Genomic DNA, 15,596 nt, shown 5'->3' on the forward strand with positions numbered 1-15,596 from the left:
ATTATCAATGTGGCTGGCCAGGTTATATAGTAAAACAGTCATTTCTCAGGACCAATAATTAGCTCTGTGATGTATCTACATACTGTCTGTAAATGTTTTTGGCTATATATATATATATATATATATATATATATATATATATATATATATATATATATATATATATATATATAAACATTTTCAATATTCTTGGGAAAGGCTTTTGACTTGAGTGTTGTCCAGCTGGCGGACTCCAAAAGAAGTTGGCCACAAAATATCATTGCAGAAGAAGCTGACTCTTTACAGACAGCTGTACACAAGCACATTAGTGGAAAACTGAGTGGAAGGAAAATATGTGGTTGAAGAAGATGCACAAACAGTAGGGATACCCACTTACTTGAGAGAATTATTAAACAAAACACTTTCAATAGTTTGGGGAAGATGCAGAAGGTGTGAACTGTGTTCGGAGTCAGTGCTTCAAGAGTTATTACACACAAATGTACCCAGGAAATGAACTCTTCAACTGTCACGTTTTCTGTTAGCCACTCCCGACACTCCCAGAAGGTTAAGTTTAATTTAATTCCAGACTGAGAAAAAAATATGTATCCAAGCTTTTTAATGACTAGTTTTTACTGTAAATTTTCATGCAAGTCTGCATTAATCAAATAAAAAAATAATATATTTATTTATTAACATTACTATAATGTTAATAGTCAATTTTATGTTTGAGTAAGAGTAGTAATAATTGTTGCTTTGCCATTTTGAATGAATGCAATTCAATCACATTAGACATTTTATTTTAAACACTTGTGTGAATGGAGTAAAAACCACAGTAATTTTACCCAAGGTTAACATACAGTGAGGATCTCTTTCCAGCTCATGCCAAGTCACTCCACATTTGACCTCTTCTCCAATAACATCACCATCTCATATTCACATTATATTCGTTCTAAAGAGCCAAGCAGGTTAACCAATGTAACAGAAACAGCATTTTTTTTTTTCGTGCTCACATGCACACAGCTGAGGCAGCCCTCTTCTCTCTCACAACGATGCATCCAAGGACTTTACTATTTGCGTCGATTATGCTCCGTGTATCAGCTACAAAAAGATGCATCCATGGAAGCAGGGTGACATTCAGTAAGAATCCTCCAATGTTTATGTACCGCTGTAATAAGCAGACGGGTATAATGGTCTGCGTTGCTAAGAAAAAGAGCTGAGAAGCACATCCATTCCTGATGACAGCCTCCAGTCCGACTCAGAACGTGACCTAGCCGGTTTTCAAGAAGCCAGCAGTAACGCTTTCTCAGAAAATTAGAACTTTTTGAAAACTGTTTGATGTCTGATTATGAAACCCCTTCAGGGGTGTTTTCCACTTTTTTATTTTTTTATACCACAGTTCATATTATGTAATAAAAGGGTTGGTTATGTGACGCCTTCAGAACTAGATGTGCCCCATTTTAAACAGCAGTCACCTTGGTGAGACCACCGAACCGGACTGTTCACTAGCCCGTCTGTGCCTGTATAAAGAATCTAAAGAACAGATGTGACCTTTTTCATGTCTTGTGAGCGTCTGCCTGAGCGAATCCGATCTCTGTGAGGAGCAGTCCCCTGATCAGACTGCTGTGCCATCGCTACCGAAAGACACCGCGTAACTCTGTTTCCACCAAATCAGAAAAAATAAGCAAACGAGACTTTGCCACCATGGGTAAAATATAATTACAAAAGTACTCATACCCGAGGACCTTTTTAACCTTTCACCAGACTGGAACCACCAAGTTATTTATATTTAAAGACATTTTAGATGAACGATCAACATAAAGTAGTCTGTAATTGTGATTTTTAAAAAAAAGAAAATCTGGGGAAAAAACTGCCACACATTTGTATTTAGACTTCATGAGTCAATCCTTTGTAGAATCACCTTTTGCTGCAGCTACAGCTGAAACCTTCAGGGGTGCATTTCTACCATATTTGCACATCTGCAGATGGACATGTTGTTGAATCTTTGCAAAACAGCAATTTTCAAGCCTTACTAAGGTTCTTAGTTGGATTAAGATATGGACTTTGACTGGGCCATTCTAACACATGAAAATGCTTTGATTGGAACCCCTCTGAAGCTTTGGTTGTGTGTTTGGATTGTTTTCCAGCTGGAGATAAAGCTCTGCCTTAGTCTCCTGTCTTTTGTAGCATCTGCTATGCCCCTTTTCCATTGCCGTTTTCTACCTTGCATCACTCTATTCGCCCCGTCTCTGCTCCACTGAACTCCTGTTGGGTTTCCCACAGACCCGGTAAGGCCAGAGGGCCCTCCTGGGGGTGGAGTATGCTTTTATTAAGCATATGGTGTGGCATTAACTTTAAAGAAATATGGGAAAAACTGTAGAATAAAACTTCTATAAAATCCTAAATAAAAAAATTAAATTATAAAAATAATGTTTGCATCATTGCATATGCAAGAATGTCTTGAATATTTTTTTATGGATAAAATAATCCACTGGGATAAATATCTGGATCACAGATCAGGCTGAACTAATAATGCAGTTTTTCTCTGCCTGGACAGAATTTCAATATTTTTGTGTGTGTGAGAGAGACAGAATCGGAGAGGGGAGAATAGACTGATCCGTTCCAAACCGCCTTACAACATTAAAATTTAAGATTTTGTATTTTTATAGGCTGGAAATTAGATATTTGCACTGTGCTGATTCGGTGGAGTGTCGCCACCACACTACGGACCGCGGCAGCTTCCTCTCGGCTGCTGCTGCGCCATGGAGGGAAGCTCCAGCAGCCTCCACACATTTTACACCAACTTTTTGAACCACACTCTTTATAGACAAAACTTAACAGCTTTCATTGTATCCAGTGAATCCATTGCTTCCCTATCCTTATTACCGAGTTGGCAAATCGCGGTTGTTTTCTTTTGGCTCCCTCCACTTTCGGCTGGCCACACCCAAGGCCGCTGACCAGCAGATCTCAGAGTCACAGATCTACTCGACTCCACTCCTGCAGTACTACTACATCCTGAGTATGGTAGAAAAACCAGGCCGTTAAGGAAGAACCTAAAGTCGAAAAGCTCGCAAAGTAGGTGGAGTGGAGTAGAGCACAGCGAAGTGGAGTGGAGTCCATGGAAAGGCCTAGGTTTCTTCCCAGGTTTGTAAGTAAGTAAACTTTATTTATATGGCACCTTTCACAGGATAAAAACCACAGTGCTTCACACTAAAAACACCCATAACACAACACAAAATAAAAAGATAATAAAATAAAGATAAAACAACAAAAATGCAACTTCATAGCATAAAACTGGTTGAAAACGAGTTAAAAGCCAGTCAAACAAATGAGTCTTCAACAGCTTCTTAAAAGAATCAGCAGAGTCTAGACAGCATAGAGATAAAGGCAACGCGTTCCACAGTCTGGGGGCCACAGCTTTAAAAGACCAATCCCCTCTGGACCTGAAATTAGTTCAGGGAACCATTAACGGCCTTTGGCTGGAGGATCTCAAACTACGAGAAAGAGAATATAGTTGTAAAAGGTTGGTAATATAAGCTGGAGCTTGCCCACTCGGTTCTAAATGTAAAGACTAACATTTCAAAATTAACTCTAAAATGCACTGGTAGCCAATGTAAAGAGATTAAAACTGGGATAATGTGCTGTCGTGTATTTAGCTCAATCCAACTTCCTATCACCTTCCTATCACCTTTGACCAGTTTCTTCTGTTTTAACTGTCAGTTTAGGTGGACTGAGAATGTCTGCCAGTTGTGTCATACACGTGCAGATGATGGAAAGTTGAACTAACTCTACATGAAACCTTCAAAGCATCGTAAACCGTTTCATCAGCTAAACCTGCTTTAACCAGCTTCACAACTTTGACCTGGTTTCATGATGCCGCTTTGCTCAGAGACGTTCACCGACAAACCTCTGAGACGGTTCTGAAACCACACTGTATTTTAATATGCACTTCCATTGTTGTTCTGTATTTAACTTTTATGACTTTAAATGATATTGGAACAGGCCTCTCTTGAAAAGGAGAATTTATTTCTCAGTGAGATGTATCCTGTAGGATGGTCAAATGATAATCCAAAATTTCCAGGCTTTACTTTACTTTCATTTTTTTTCCCAACTCTAACAAATGGCCTGACTGGGAATCTCATTGCTCAGATAGAGGACGGGGCTTTCTCAACACTTGAGGGTTTTAATCTAGCAGAAACCACCAGACCAGACTTCCCATGCTGCCCCCCCATGCTTGTAAGCTCAAACAGGGTGTAAAAGGAAAGGCTTTTCACGTGAGTTAACAATTTCCTCCTGTAATCTTCCTGTTAAATAAGAAAAGGTTTTGCTTTGAACATCTAAAGTGTCCTTTTATTGTTGCAGAAGCTTAATAGCCTTGCACACCTTTACCTCAGAGGTAACGAACTGACAGCGGTGCCCCGACTTCCAGAGTCGCTTCCCGTTGTGCCCCTGCAGGCAAGTTCTTCTGTAAATTATTTTTTTGGAACCAAAGAGAAGTGAAATTTGACCCAGTCCTTATACCTTTTGAATTTTTTTTTCCTACATAACAAGAAGATCTCGACAGCAACAGAGGAGAGATTCTGCAAAGGCAACGCCAGCCGGGTCCAACCTGGACCAGGTGAGGTCGGATGGGAACCCCAGCGAACTGTCGGGAGTCCGTTTCATCCGTCTGCGGTCTCTTCCTGCTGGCAGGTACAACTGAAGCATTGAAACACGCGCATTACACTGAGAGCACTGAATGAATGAGGGTGAAAGATGGAATGAGTGAATAAGCACAATTTTGCAGATTCGATCTGAGATGCATGTTTATACAGTCAGTAAACAAACCATACAGTGTCTCACTTCCTGTACTGAAAAGATCAGCACAAAATCCTGAAAAATATAGCCACTAATGTTTTTTTCCCCCCTTGTGTTAAACATTTTTCATCTTCCTCTCACGTACAGTATGGTTCCACTGAGTATCTCTGCTTCTTTGACACTATTTACAGAATAAACCTGTAAAACCTGCAAGCAAGAAGGGGTCTCTCCACTGTCTTCTTGTCCCTGGGCGTCTCTATAATCTCGATTCAACTTTTAAAAACCAGCGAGGGGGTTTGAGTCCAACAGTGGGTCCTCAGGTGACTCTTCTGAAGTCTGACCATCATTCACTTGGCTCCAGGTTGAGCAAACAGACCATCTGCTATCTTCTGCTGGTACTGCCGCTCCGATTTCTTCCTTCTGTAAACGTCATCTGTTTAAAAAAAACAACAAAAAAACAGAAAAACAATAAAAAAAGGTACAAGGAATGAAGTGTGGGATACTTAGGAATGCAGTAAAAGACGTAGCTAACTGATACTTGGCACTTAAATGAACAACAGACTTTCTTCCCAGGTTAGTTTAATGTGGAACAGCAGAAAAAGAACAGGTGTCACTATTCATTGGCAACGGCGCCGTTTCATTTGCGTGACCCAGCGTATATATTGTGTGAAAGCGGACGAGGCTGCGCGGCACAGTTTGGCTCGTCACTACAGAGTAAAAAAAGCATGTGTAATTTCCCATTTGCTTCATTCCCCTGGCCTCCTGGTGCGCTTTATATCGATTAACCGGGATGTTTGACAGAACGTAATCTTCAAAAAACGAAGAACGACTTTTACTTCACAAGTGCTTTTCCCGACACAGCCTTATTAACCAGCACCACATAAAGGCAGTTTTATAGCCACCAGAACCCGAGGAATGAAAAAGGAGTCTGCTGAGAAAACATTCCTCTCTATCCTGGAGAGGCTCAGAGTATTAAAAGGATAAAATGCTGTTTTTTTATTTCCTTTTTTTTTTAATCAGCAGAGGATTTTAAATCATATCAGTTTTCCTCAAACTTTGCAAGCGACGACTGAGGACATCGGGGGAAAAAAAAAAAAAAAAACTAAAACAGAAAACCGTTCAGCAGGAGCAGTGGCAAACTATGGTTTATTATTGCTTTTCATCTTTTCGGTTCTTTAGTTCTCCCAGGCATAGGTTTAATAACAGGAAGACGAAATAAAATGTTCCGAAGTTGATCACTGTGTGAGCAGCCGGCTGCAGAGGGGAAGCTCGAGAAATCAGATTGTCGAAGCAAACATTAGGAGAGAAAATCTGAACGTGGAGAGAGAATTAAATAAAAATAAAGAAAGAAATGAGTTGCCATAATCAGTTTCATGTTTTTCTATGACGTTAAGGATAATAACATTAGTCAGGCTACTGTGATGTGGTTTATATTAATACACCTGCCACCTCTCTGCATGTGTTGAATGCTGTCTATCACGGGTTTATAACAGGATATCAATCTTTCACTCATCACGTACTTTATATTCTCGGGTCACCGGCCATCATTATCAATCTGTAGACTCGTGCATCGGTAGATATTCATCTATGAACCCATCCTTGGACTGTTTCCTACTCATTTATCCTCTTACATGTCACTTAGACCTTCAGCTCTCTGTTAAAACGACCAGAACCTGGAAAAACAAGCATTTTCCAGCTTTGCCCTGTCAACTTGAGCCACTCCACAGCATCTGAAACTATCCTCGCTGATTCCTCTGGGACAGTTTACATTTATTTTAAGAAAAATAGAGAAATCCAGCTATGAAAGCCGCTCTTGTCTTTAGATCATATTTTACTACCTTATTTAATCTGAATCGAATGTTTTAATCCATCATATTGCTCCTGGGTTTGCAACTTTTTGTTTTTTGTATCATCAAAGCGGGCCTCTCTTATAAATGACATCTTGGGTCTCAATTACATAACCTGTAGAGATAAAGGTTCAGATAAACATAAAATATTCACTGTTGTGATATTAAGTCAGACGCCACAAAACTAAAGGTTCAAATCTAGAGTCACTCTGAGCCACAAGATTTAACAAAGTTTTAGTTCAACATTTTCACTGTTCAGATGCAACAGTAAAGTTGCGTCTGAACAACATAGACGCAGTGATCTTTGGGTCTGTTAAATAGAAACAAATTGTGGGGAATTCAAGCCATCGATGTGCAGTATTTGGTCAGCATTGCACCACGCAGCTCACTGCTGTTAGCACAAATATCTGGCAGCTGAAAAGCAGGAAAAAAAGCTACCCGTCCACATTTCTTGTCTTTGGCCATGTGAACAGTTTGTCTCTTCTAGGTGATGCAGCTATCAACCGGCCCAGGAGCGTCTCTGGACGCCAATCAGGAAGTCAGATTTTAACATTTCAGATTTTATTTTTTTTCCTTTTGACTAAACACACAAAAACCGAAAACTCCTACTTTTTCAGTATTTAACCACAACAACCAGCAGTATGTTCTTTAACACCCTTTTCTTTTCAGTTCGCTGAAGATCAGATAAAGGTTAGGGACGCACACTTCAGTGCAGACATCCGGACAATCTGGTAATGTCTAGTACATTCATTTACTGAATTCTTGTAGTTTCTTCATATATAATGAATGCCTTTGAAGCTATTTTACAGACTTAAAATAACTTGCAAAAACAATTTTCAAATTGTGTCGCAACACCTGAATGTATTCTAAATGACAGCACAACAAAACGTATCTCATCACTGTAATAACAGCAAGGACAACTGTTTTTTATTTGATTTGATTCCAAATAGTAATCAGACCTGAGTTGTGAGTACATATATTCAGCCCCCTATGATCTAATTTCCCTTCAATAAAGTCTTGTGCAATCAAACACACAATTAGCACATACAGACCTCCTGGGAGGACATTATTCAGCTAGGTGACCAAGAGGCTAAGGTACCTCTGGAGGAGTTGCAGAGAGCTACAGCTCAGGAGAAACAGGTGGACTTGCACTTCAAGAAGGAAACAATTTTTCCAGTTTAAACTTTCTGCCATGAAAGGAGTTGCGCTCGTCAGATGAAACCAAAAATTGTTTTAACTTGTTGGCCTACATATATGGTGTGTGGAAGAAAATGTATCACTGGACTTCACTCTGACTAAACCCTTCCCACAGTGAAACGTGGGGGAGGTGGCAGAATCAGGCTGTGCTTTAAATTAGCTGGAAATGGGAATCTAGACAGTTGACATGAAGACTTGACTAAGAAAACCTCCCAGAGGCTGCAAAAGGCTTGAGGCTGGCTCAGGGGCTGTCCTTCCAGCAGAACCCTAAACACAGCCAGACCTACAAGGCATATTTACATGTGGAAGTCAGTCAGAAAAATACCTGAATCCTTATGACAATTTGTGACAAGACTTGAAGAAGATCATCTGTGTAACATTCCTCATCCTGACAGAGATTAGGTCAAATTACAAAGAATAATGGACAAAAAAAAACAACATAATCTTAGATGTGCAAAACTGGGAGAGATCCCTTGCAGTGGTAATTGCAGAGAAAGGTAGGTTTATAGTATTAATTCTCGAGGCCTGATTGCAAATACACACTTTACATATTTTTATTTGTAATAATAAAAAATATGTTGAAAATCGCTTCATGATTATGCACCAGTTTGTATCGGTTTAGCACATTAAATCCATATGTGGTTGTATGAACAAGTTAAAAGGGTACCGTAAATCATGTAGCGGCCAACCTGTATTATGCTAACAAGCTAACCTCCCACCACAGGTTAAATCATGTGGCTAAATGGGAGACGGTGACTTTGAGCGTTCAAACTTACAGAAAGTTTCGTGTCCTATCCTCACGTTGATCATGATCCACTCCATGACTCCTCCTATGCAGAAGAAGATAGGTAGGAACCTGTAGGCTCCCAGCCGGTGTTTCCCAGGGACAATACTCAGCAAACCTTTTATGCTCTTGCTTCTGTAAAACATCTCGGCTGACAAGCTATGTTTCTCTCGCAAAACAGTCTATTGTCGCCCTCTTATTAAAGCCGCTTCGACGTGAAGCAGTAAAGGAAGCCACCTTTACTACGTCCTTTACAGACGTTACGAGAGCAGTAAAGGGGGTGCGCTCGTTTCACGGCAATGGGCCAGACAAGACAGGCGGAGTGTATCAGAAGCTCCTGGCACATCCGCAATGACACAGCGATGGCGTATAGAACGAACGCACCGCAGAGGAGTTCGTAACATCCGGGTGTGTGGCGCGCGTGTGTGACTGAATTCTGCTCTGATTCCCGTCTCACTATAATGTGCCCTAAATGTAAGCAGGGCTTCAAGGTCATACACAGTATTTCTGTACAGATGTCAGTGAATAAATTTAACAGGCGTGAAACCTAAAATTCCATATTAGCTAATATGATCCTTAAGAAAAATCTAATTTTACCTAATAATTAACAGGTACAGATAGATAGATGTTTGTAAAGCATTTATTTCTACTCATTTTATTAGCTAATAAGAATTTTTAATAGATGAAAACACAAAATTGTTTGTGTCAGCTGAAACAGATGTGTGAAGCAAATTTCAAAATTCAGAGCAAATTCACTCATGTCTACATATCATGTGAGAGGCAGAGCTTACACAAAAGGATCAAACCCACTCTTTAAGTGTAAGTTATTCAAATTCCATGATATAGAAGATAATAATGTCCTTCATAATATATATATATATATATATATATATACATACATATAAAGGCAATAAAATAATATTGCCTGTGAACATCCAAGAAGGGTTTAAAAAAAGACAATGTCACTATAATCTGAAAGGAACAGGCATCTTTAAAAAGCCCAGATTCAAACCCAAAATTATGGAAAGGACTGTCACAGTGAAAGGAATTAATTTGTAGAATGAACTCTAAAGAGATTAAAAATAACACATAAAACCACAATGCTAAAGATGTATGATAGAGTTAATGAAAATGATGTGGAAACATTTATGTTATTACACTTTGCATACCTGTAAATATTGTAAACAGTAAAATGTTACTGTTAATATGAGAAATGATGGATGTAAACACTAAAAAAAGTTGAGTAATGCAACTAATGCAAAGTGGTTATAAAATGAATTAAGGGGCAAATATAATTGTTCTTTTTGCTGCTCCTTTTCAGTTAAGATACGTCGATTTGACATTGTTATTGTGTGCATGGGGTGTACAAGTTTTAAAGTCATTTTTGAATGAAATAAAAATAAACTGAAACTAAAACTGTTGCATTCATTTTACTTACTCACTTCAGAGAGTCAAGGCAGTAAAGCAGAGAAACCACTGGGCTGTTGCTCAGTGGGTCCAAAGTCCTCTTAAGACGAAAGCAAATTTTGCATTGAGTGCATTTAGTCTAGAGTAAAGGTGGAGAGGAACAGAATCCACTCTGGAAATCCAGAGTGAAGCATTCACATTCAGCGAGGATTTGGGGAGTCATGTCATCTGGTGGTGTTGGTCCACGGAGTTTTATCAAGTCCAAAAAGAGAACAGCTGTCTACCGGGTATTACAGCATTTCATGCTTCCCTCTGCTGACAAACTTTATGAAGATGATTTTCTTTTCAAGTACTTGGCACCTGCCCACACTGCCAAACTAACTAATGCCTGGTTTAAAGACCATGGCACCATCAAACTTGAATGGCCAGCAAACTAAAAACAAATTTTAACTATTACCTGTCACACTGAAACATCCAATATTTTCAGCCAATCAACAGAAAATACTTTTCATTTTCCTCCAAAATTGGTTAAATTTTAAAACCGTTTGTACCTGTTACATGGGTTGTAGTGCAACCCATGTAAGTATCACCCATAAAAGAAATATGACTGAAATACAAAAACTGGTTTATTTTTGGCTGGAATGACTAAACACATTACTGCTGAAATGACATTATGACATAGCATCATAAAGTGCACACATCAGATCCATAAATTACACATACATAAGACACATGCCTCAACTATGAAGGGGCCTAATAGTACCGTACATGGGGTCTACGAGGGATCTAAGAGACTACGTCTAATTTTACTCACCAAACATCTACTGGACAAAAGACAGTTATAAGTTTTAGTAATTAAACAGTACACTCCATACACAGTGGAGGGATTTTTTTTTAAAACTTTTTTTTTCTCATTAAGGACTTTTTCCAATTTTGTTTTCTTTTTTGGAAAGGTTCCTACAAATTGAGCTTAAATGAACTGAAATGTTATGTTTTTATATTTACGGCCAAATGCAGGAAACGAACTCTCAAATGTCAACTGCAACCTACTGCTCTCCTTTTTTTTTTTTTTTTTTTTTACTTACTCCTAACCAATTCTGGCCAAAATTACAAAAGTTGTTTTATCACTGTGCTCAACTGACTTATAATAATAACAATAATATCAAATTCATATTTTTTCCCCCCCCCAAATGAAAAACACTTTGTTTCGTAGATCGCAAAACCAAAAATACTCCATCAGGAAAATACATACGCGGGATTAGATGAAGAAATATTTTCCTTAAATAGTGTTTGGCGAATCAAAAATCTACAATTTTAATATTTTTTTTGCTGCCTGGACCTGGTTATTAGGCTCAAGCCTTTTATAGCTTTGCACAATATCAGGTAAAACATGAGGGGAAAAAAAAAAACAGCAGTACATTATTATAACAGAGGACAGCTGTTTGTGTTTTACGTAATACAAAGACACGTCTAACAGTGATGTCACAGTAGCAACACCTGCGTTGGTCTGAGTCAGTCTTCGACTTTGTGAGCCGGTCTACAGAAAGTCCAGTGATGCTCCACGGTGTTCTCGTTAGCACGCTCGCTCATGTGGTGCACCCGCGTGTTCCGGATGGTGAAGCCTTGCTTCATTATGTAGTCCATGAGGTGAACTCTTAAAGACACCTCTTGGTGATAGTCACATGGTCCGAAGGTGAACGACACCTGGCAGTCCCTGGTGTCCATCATGTGTTTGTTCCACTTGGTAAAGTTGTTGGAAATGCCCTCCAGCAGGGCGTGGACCTTCGTTGTTATGGTGAGCTGTGTGATGATAACCGCCACTGGGTTGGAGTATTTCGACAGTTTCCGAGTGCTGGAGAGCTCCACTACCTGCTCAAAGATGTCTGGGGGGTACAGCGGCTTGGGGTCGCTAAGGCACTGGATCAGTGGTTCGATCTGGTAGAAGTCTGCCTCCTTCCTCAGCAGGTCTGTCTCTGTGAAATCCACAGGCAGGGTGAGCTCAGACGTCCGCAGGAAGTTCAGGATGTAGCGGAACAGCGTTCCGTCGCGGTCGATGAAATAGTTCCCCTGGGAATCGCGAGTTGTGGGGAAGTCTCCCCGGAACATGGCGCCAAGCATGGAGTCAGGATAACGCTGGAGGGTGGACAGGCTGGTGGTGTACAGGTGGCCGCCAACGTTTAGGGTCACAGGGGTAGTCATCTATGGATAAAAGCATATATTAACTGCAGTTGGGAACTTTTAAAAAAGCTAAAAAAGGGACTGCATTCAACATTGTACGCAATATACTTTACCCATCGCTTACCCTATGGCCCCAGTCTCCATTATCCATTTGTAGAGTAATACCCACAAGGTCCGAACCAAAACAGGGAAGAGGTTGCCTCACTTTGACTTTACCTTTGGAAGAAGAAGCAAAATAATGTGAGACGTAACAGAAATAGATTAGCAGGTCAAGCTAGAGATGCCCTTTAAACATCCCTGTGCAAAGTCTCAGTTATCTGGGTCATCGCAACAACAAACAGGCTTAAATCGGAGGCAACTGGACTTTCGCTCAGTTCTTTCTGAAAATGTTTCGACACCTATCCGGGAGTCGATTCTGATGGCTCCCACTTAAGTAAGCGAGAGAAAAACAGAGCAAAAGCCCAGTTGTTTGCTGAGTATACGTTTTAAACAATGCAAGTACCTTAAATTGCTTTATCACTGTTGTAGATTAAAAAGGACAGGGCTAAACGGAGACCCAGTGGGATGACCCCCTGAAAGGGATTGTTGCAGTTTAAAGCTTTTTGTGCTGTACTCCAGCAGGAATCCTGAAAAGTCAATAACTAGATGGAATCGGCTGGGCTTCTCTAGATAAAAAAAAAAACATTTGACCGGCTGGCATTACAAACTGAATTTGACTGCACTGTGTAAAAACTAGGATGGAGTTGCCATGTATGTGATCAGATTTGAATCCGCCTGCATGATCGCGTCGTCTTTATTTGACTCTACATTTTTGAATATCAGTTGGACACATTTGTCTTGTAAAGTGCAGTGAGAGGACATTAAACTGACCCTGTAGAAATACACTGGACTCTTCACTTTGAGTCATATAATAACAGGTACAAATTTAAGGGAAAAATGAATCTTAAGAATAAAGCGTAAACATAAAAATATGGAGACATGTCTTCAAAATGCCTTTTTTTTGGGGGGGGATGGGGGACAATTTCCAATTCTTTTTCATCTATTTAAGAAACAGGTTGCAGGATTTGTCATTAATACTACATAAAAGGATAAAACATAATCAAATTCTGATTGCACAGTGATCTGCAGTTGCTGGCCTTGGTCCTCACATGGATTGCCCTCCCAGATGCGTTGGGGCTGAATGCAAATGTTTCTCTGCAGCACTGGGCGTAATGCTGATGTGACCAAACAAGGTCAGGAGAGAGCAAATGAAGGTGTGACACTGCACTGATCTTGCATCACCATGCTGTGTTATGCATCACATTAAATCAACAAGGTACGTCTTCTAATCTACCTGACGGTCGTTTCATTCCAATTGCCCTGTATATTATGAAACTGGTGAAGAAAATCGAGCAAAAAACACTAATTTCCACAATTCACAGGCCACCTTAATATGATGCAAACTTTGCCTATAGATCTCTCCAAGCTCAACATACACTCCACTCCGTATGCTTGTGTAAAGAACAAGTCAGCACAACGCCTGAAATCAATCTTATTTAGATGAAACTGTAATTACGGTACATTTATTATGTCGCACAGCAGGTTTAATACATCCTAACCCATAAAGCTACGCTGTGTTCCCACAGTATTTTTACTGCATTTGCTGCAACGAAAATGAAAGCAGCTTGCAAAAAAAAAAAAAAAAAGTAGTAAAAAGCATCTCTGTAAGTGCGTTTTAAAGTTTAAATAAACAACTGTGCTGATTAAGCGTTCATAAGCTGTTGTTTAAGTCATAAATCAAACGGGAAAATAAAACTAAACATACTTAACCCAACCCTTGCTAGCCTAGTAGCTAACTGCTAGTTTTTAGCTAGCACAGCTAGCAACCCATTACACTAGCCGCTGTTACAACTGAGGTGAACAACGGGATCTGAACAGGATAATCGCGGGTAAAACCCCCAAAAAAGAAACAGACTGCAATAAAGCAAAGCCTTACCAGATCAACTTTAGGTCGTGTTTTTATTTTTACATCCGATAAAAGCACGTTGGAGTAAATGTTTTAAACCGTGCAGACAGGCGGTCATTTATGATGCTGCACCGGGCGGGGGTGGCTGTGTTCGACTCCAGGATGCAGCAACACTGCGCACACAAGGCGGGGGGAAGAGGGGAGGAGGTCCCGCTGGAACTACGGCCACATCTGCATAAAAACAGCACTACACGGGTTACAAGCAAGGGGGCACAAGAGCATACCAGCTCACATACATGTGTTTTTATGCAACCGGAAAAATAAGATAAAACAGCCTAGACGAGACACTGTACTGCCAATTTATTAAGGCACGGAGTTACGTTTAGGTTCTAATAATTAATAATAATAATAATTGAACTTTACTGATCTCACAATGGAGAAATTCACTTCTGCATCTTAACCCATCCCGTTGGGGAGCAGTGGGCTGCCACTGTGTGGCGCAATTGGGGGTTAAGGGTCTTGCTCAGGGAGCCAGAATGGCAGCTTGTGGGAGTTGAACTCAGAACCTCTGGGAACAAAGCTCTGTGCTCTAACCACTAGCTAATCTTCACCAACCCGTGCCTTCAAATCCAACATGGCTGCTGTGTATCAATATGCATTAATAGTAGGACTATTTGACATCTGGTCGGCAGTTTTGATGGTTTATATCTCACTGAATCATTTTCACACCCAACAGGTACAATTTCTGTTTGTAAACCAACCAAAAGGCCCGACATTAAGAGTAATCCACCATTATTGACTCATGGTGGAGCCAGAATTACACGGTGCAAAAACATACAGAAAACCGCTGGCTTTCACTCTTGCAACTGGGACATACAGGTACATCTCAGAAAATTAGAATACAGTGAAAGATTTCAGTGTTTTCTTTTCTCTCATTTCAGAACGTGAAACTCAAATTATATAGATAAATTATACATGGAACCCCCACCCGAAAACACGTAATTATAGCTCCTAGTTCATGTTCTTAGCTCCTGCTCCTGGACTTTTCATGGGATCAACAGTAAAGGCCCCCACATACTTCCGCGGACATGAGTCCACAGACGTCCGCATGGGGTTGGTGCATAGCAAAGGAGGACTCTGCGGGGACTGCGCAGAGTTAAAGGACAGCCTTTAACTCCGACGCCATTGCACAACAAAAATACATATACATGATTCTAGTCAAATCCTGGCCTAAAGCCTTCCAAAAATGAACTACAAAGTTTGCACTCTCTTCTCTCTGGATATTTTTGTTAATTTTCGTGAGGTGGACTGTGCTTATACAACATGTCATGCAAAGGATTGTGGGATTCCTTTATAGATCCTTGCCGCTGGTAAGGGACATCACAAGGTTCCTATGCTAAAGTAGCTGTGAGAGGAAGCATACAGGCTCCTTTTCCTCCTGGGATAAGGAAATGAGAACTAGACT

At 40.1% G+C, this 15,596-nt stretch overlaps 2 protein-coding genes across 2 annotated transcripts; both read right to left on the reverse strand.

The window, feature by feature from the left end:
* Positions 1 to 4,763: 4,763 nt before the first annotated feature.
* Positions 4,764 to 8,896, reverse strand: LOC105927137 (small integral membrane protein 4). The gene is made up of 2 exons (XM_012863766.3): positions 8,594 to 8,896; positions 4,764 to 5,206 (listed from the first exon to the last, which is right to left on the reverse strand). Exons 1-2 carry the CDS (start codon positions 8,745 to 8,747, stop codon positions 5,121 to 5,123), a joined length of 240 nt encoding a protein of 79 aa, XP_012719220.2. The 5' UTR covers positions 8,748 to 8,896; the 3' UTR covers positions 4,764 to 5,120.
* A 1,720-nt stretch (positions 8,897 to 10,616) lies between these two features.
* kctd6b (potassium channel tetramerization domain containing 6b) lies at positions 10,617 to 14,407 on the reverse strand. The gene is made up of 3 exons (XM_012863778.3): positions 14,162 to 14,407; positions 12,311 to 12,402; positions 10,617 to 12,207 (listed from the first exon to the last, which is right to left on the reverse strand). Exons 2-3 carry the CDS (start codon positions 12,335 to 12,337, stop codon positions 11,521 to 11,523), a joined length of 714 nt encoding a protein of 237 aa, XP_012719232.2. The 5' UTR covers positions 12,338 to 12,402; positions 14,162 to 14,407; the 3' UTR covers positions 10,617 to 11,520.
* Between the last annotated feature and the right edge of the window lie 1,189 nt (positions 14,408 to 15,596).

This window comes from Fundulus heteroclitus, chromosome 1 (genome assembly GCF_011125445.2).
Source record: "Fundulus heteroclitus isolate FHET01 chromosome 1, MU-UCD_Fhet_4.1, whole genome shotgun sequence".
Classification (NCBI taxonomy): domain Eukaryota; kingdom Metazoa; phylum Chordata; class Actinopteri; order Cyprinodontiformes; family Fundulidae; genus Fundulus; species Fundulus heteroclitus.

Bases quoted from the DNA above. Each gene is read 5' to 3' on its own strand.
- LOC105927137 (XM_012863766.3), bottom strand. From the start codon at position 8,747: ATGTTTTACAGAAGCAAGAGCATAAAAGGTTTGCTGAGTATTGTCCCT. The intron at 5,207-8,593 runs GTAAGTTTGAAC...TTTTTTAAACAG, and splicing joins GATAGGACACGAAACTTTCT to ATGACGTTTACAGAAGGAAG.
- kctd6b (XM_012863778.3), bottom strand. From the start codon at position 12,337: ATGGATAATGGAGACTGGGGCCATAGG. The intron at 12,208-12,310 runs GTAAGCGATGGG...TTTTATCCATAG, and splicing joins ATGGAGACTGGGGCCATAGG to ATGACTACCCCTGTGACCCT.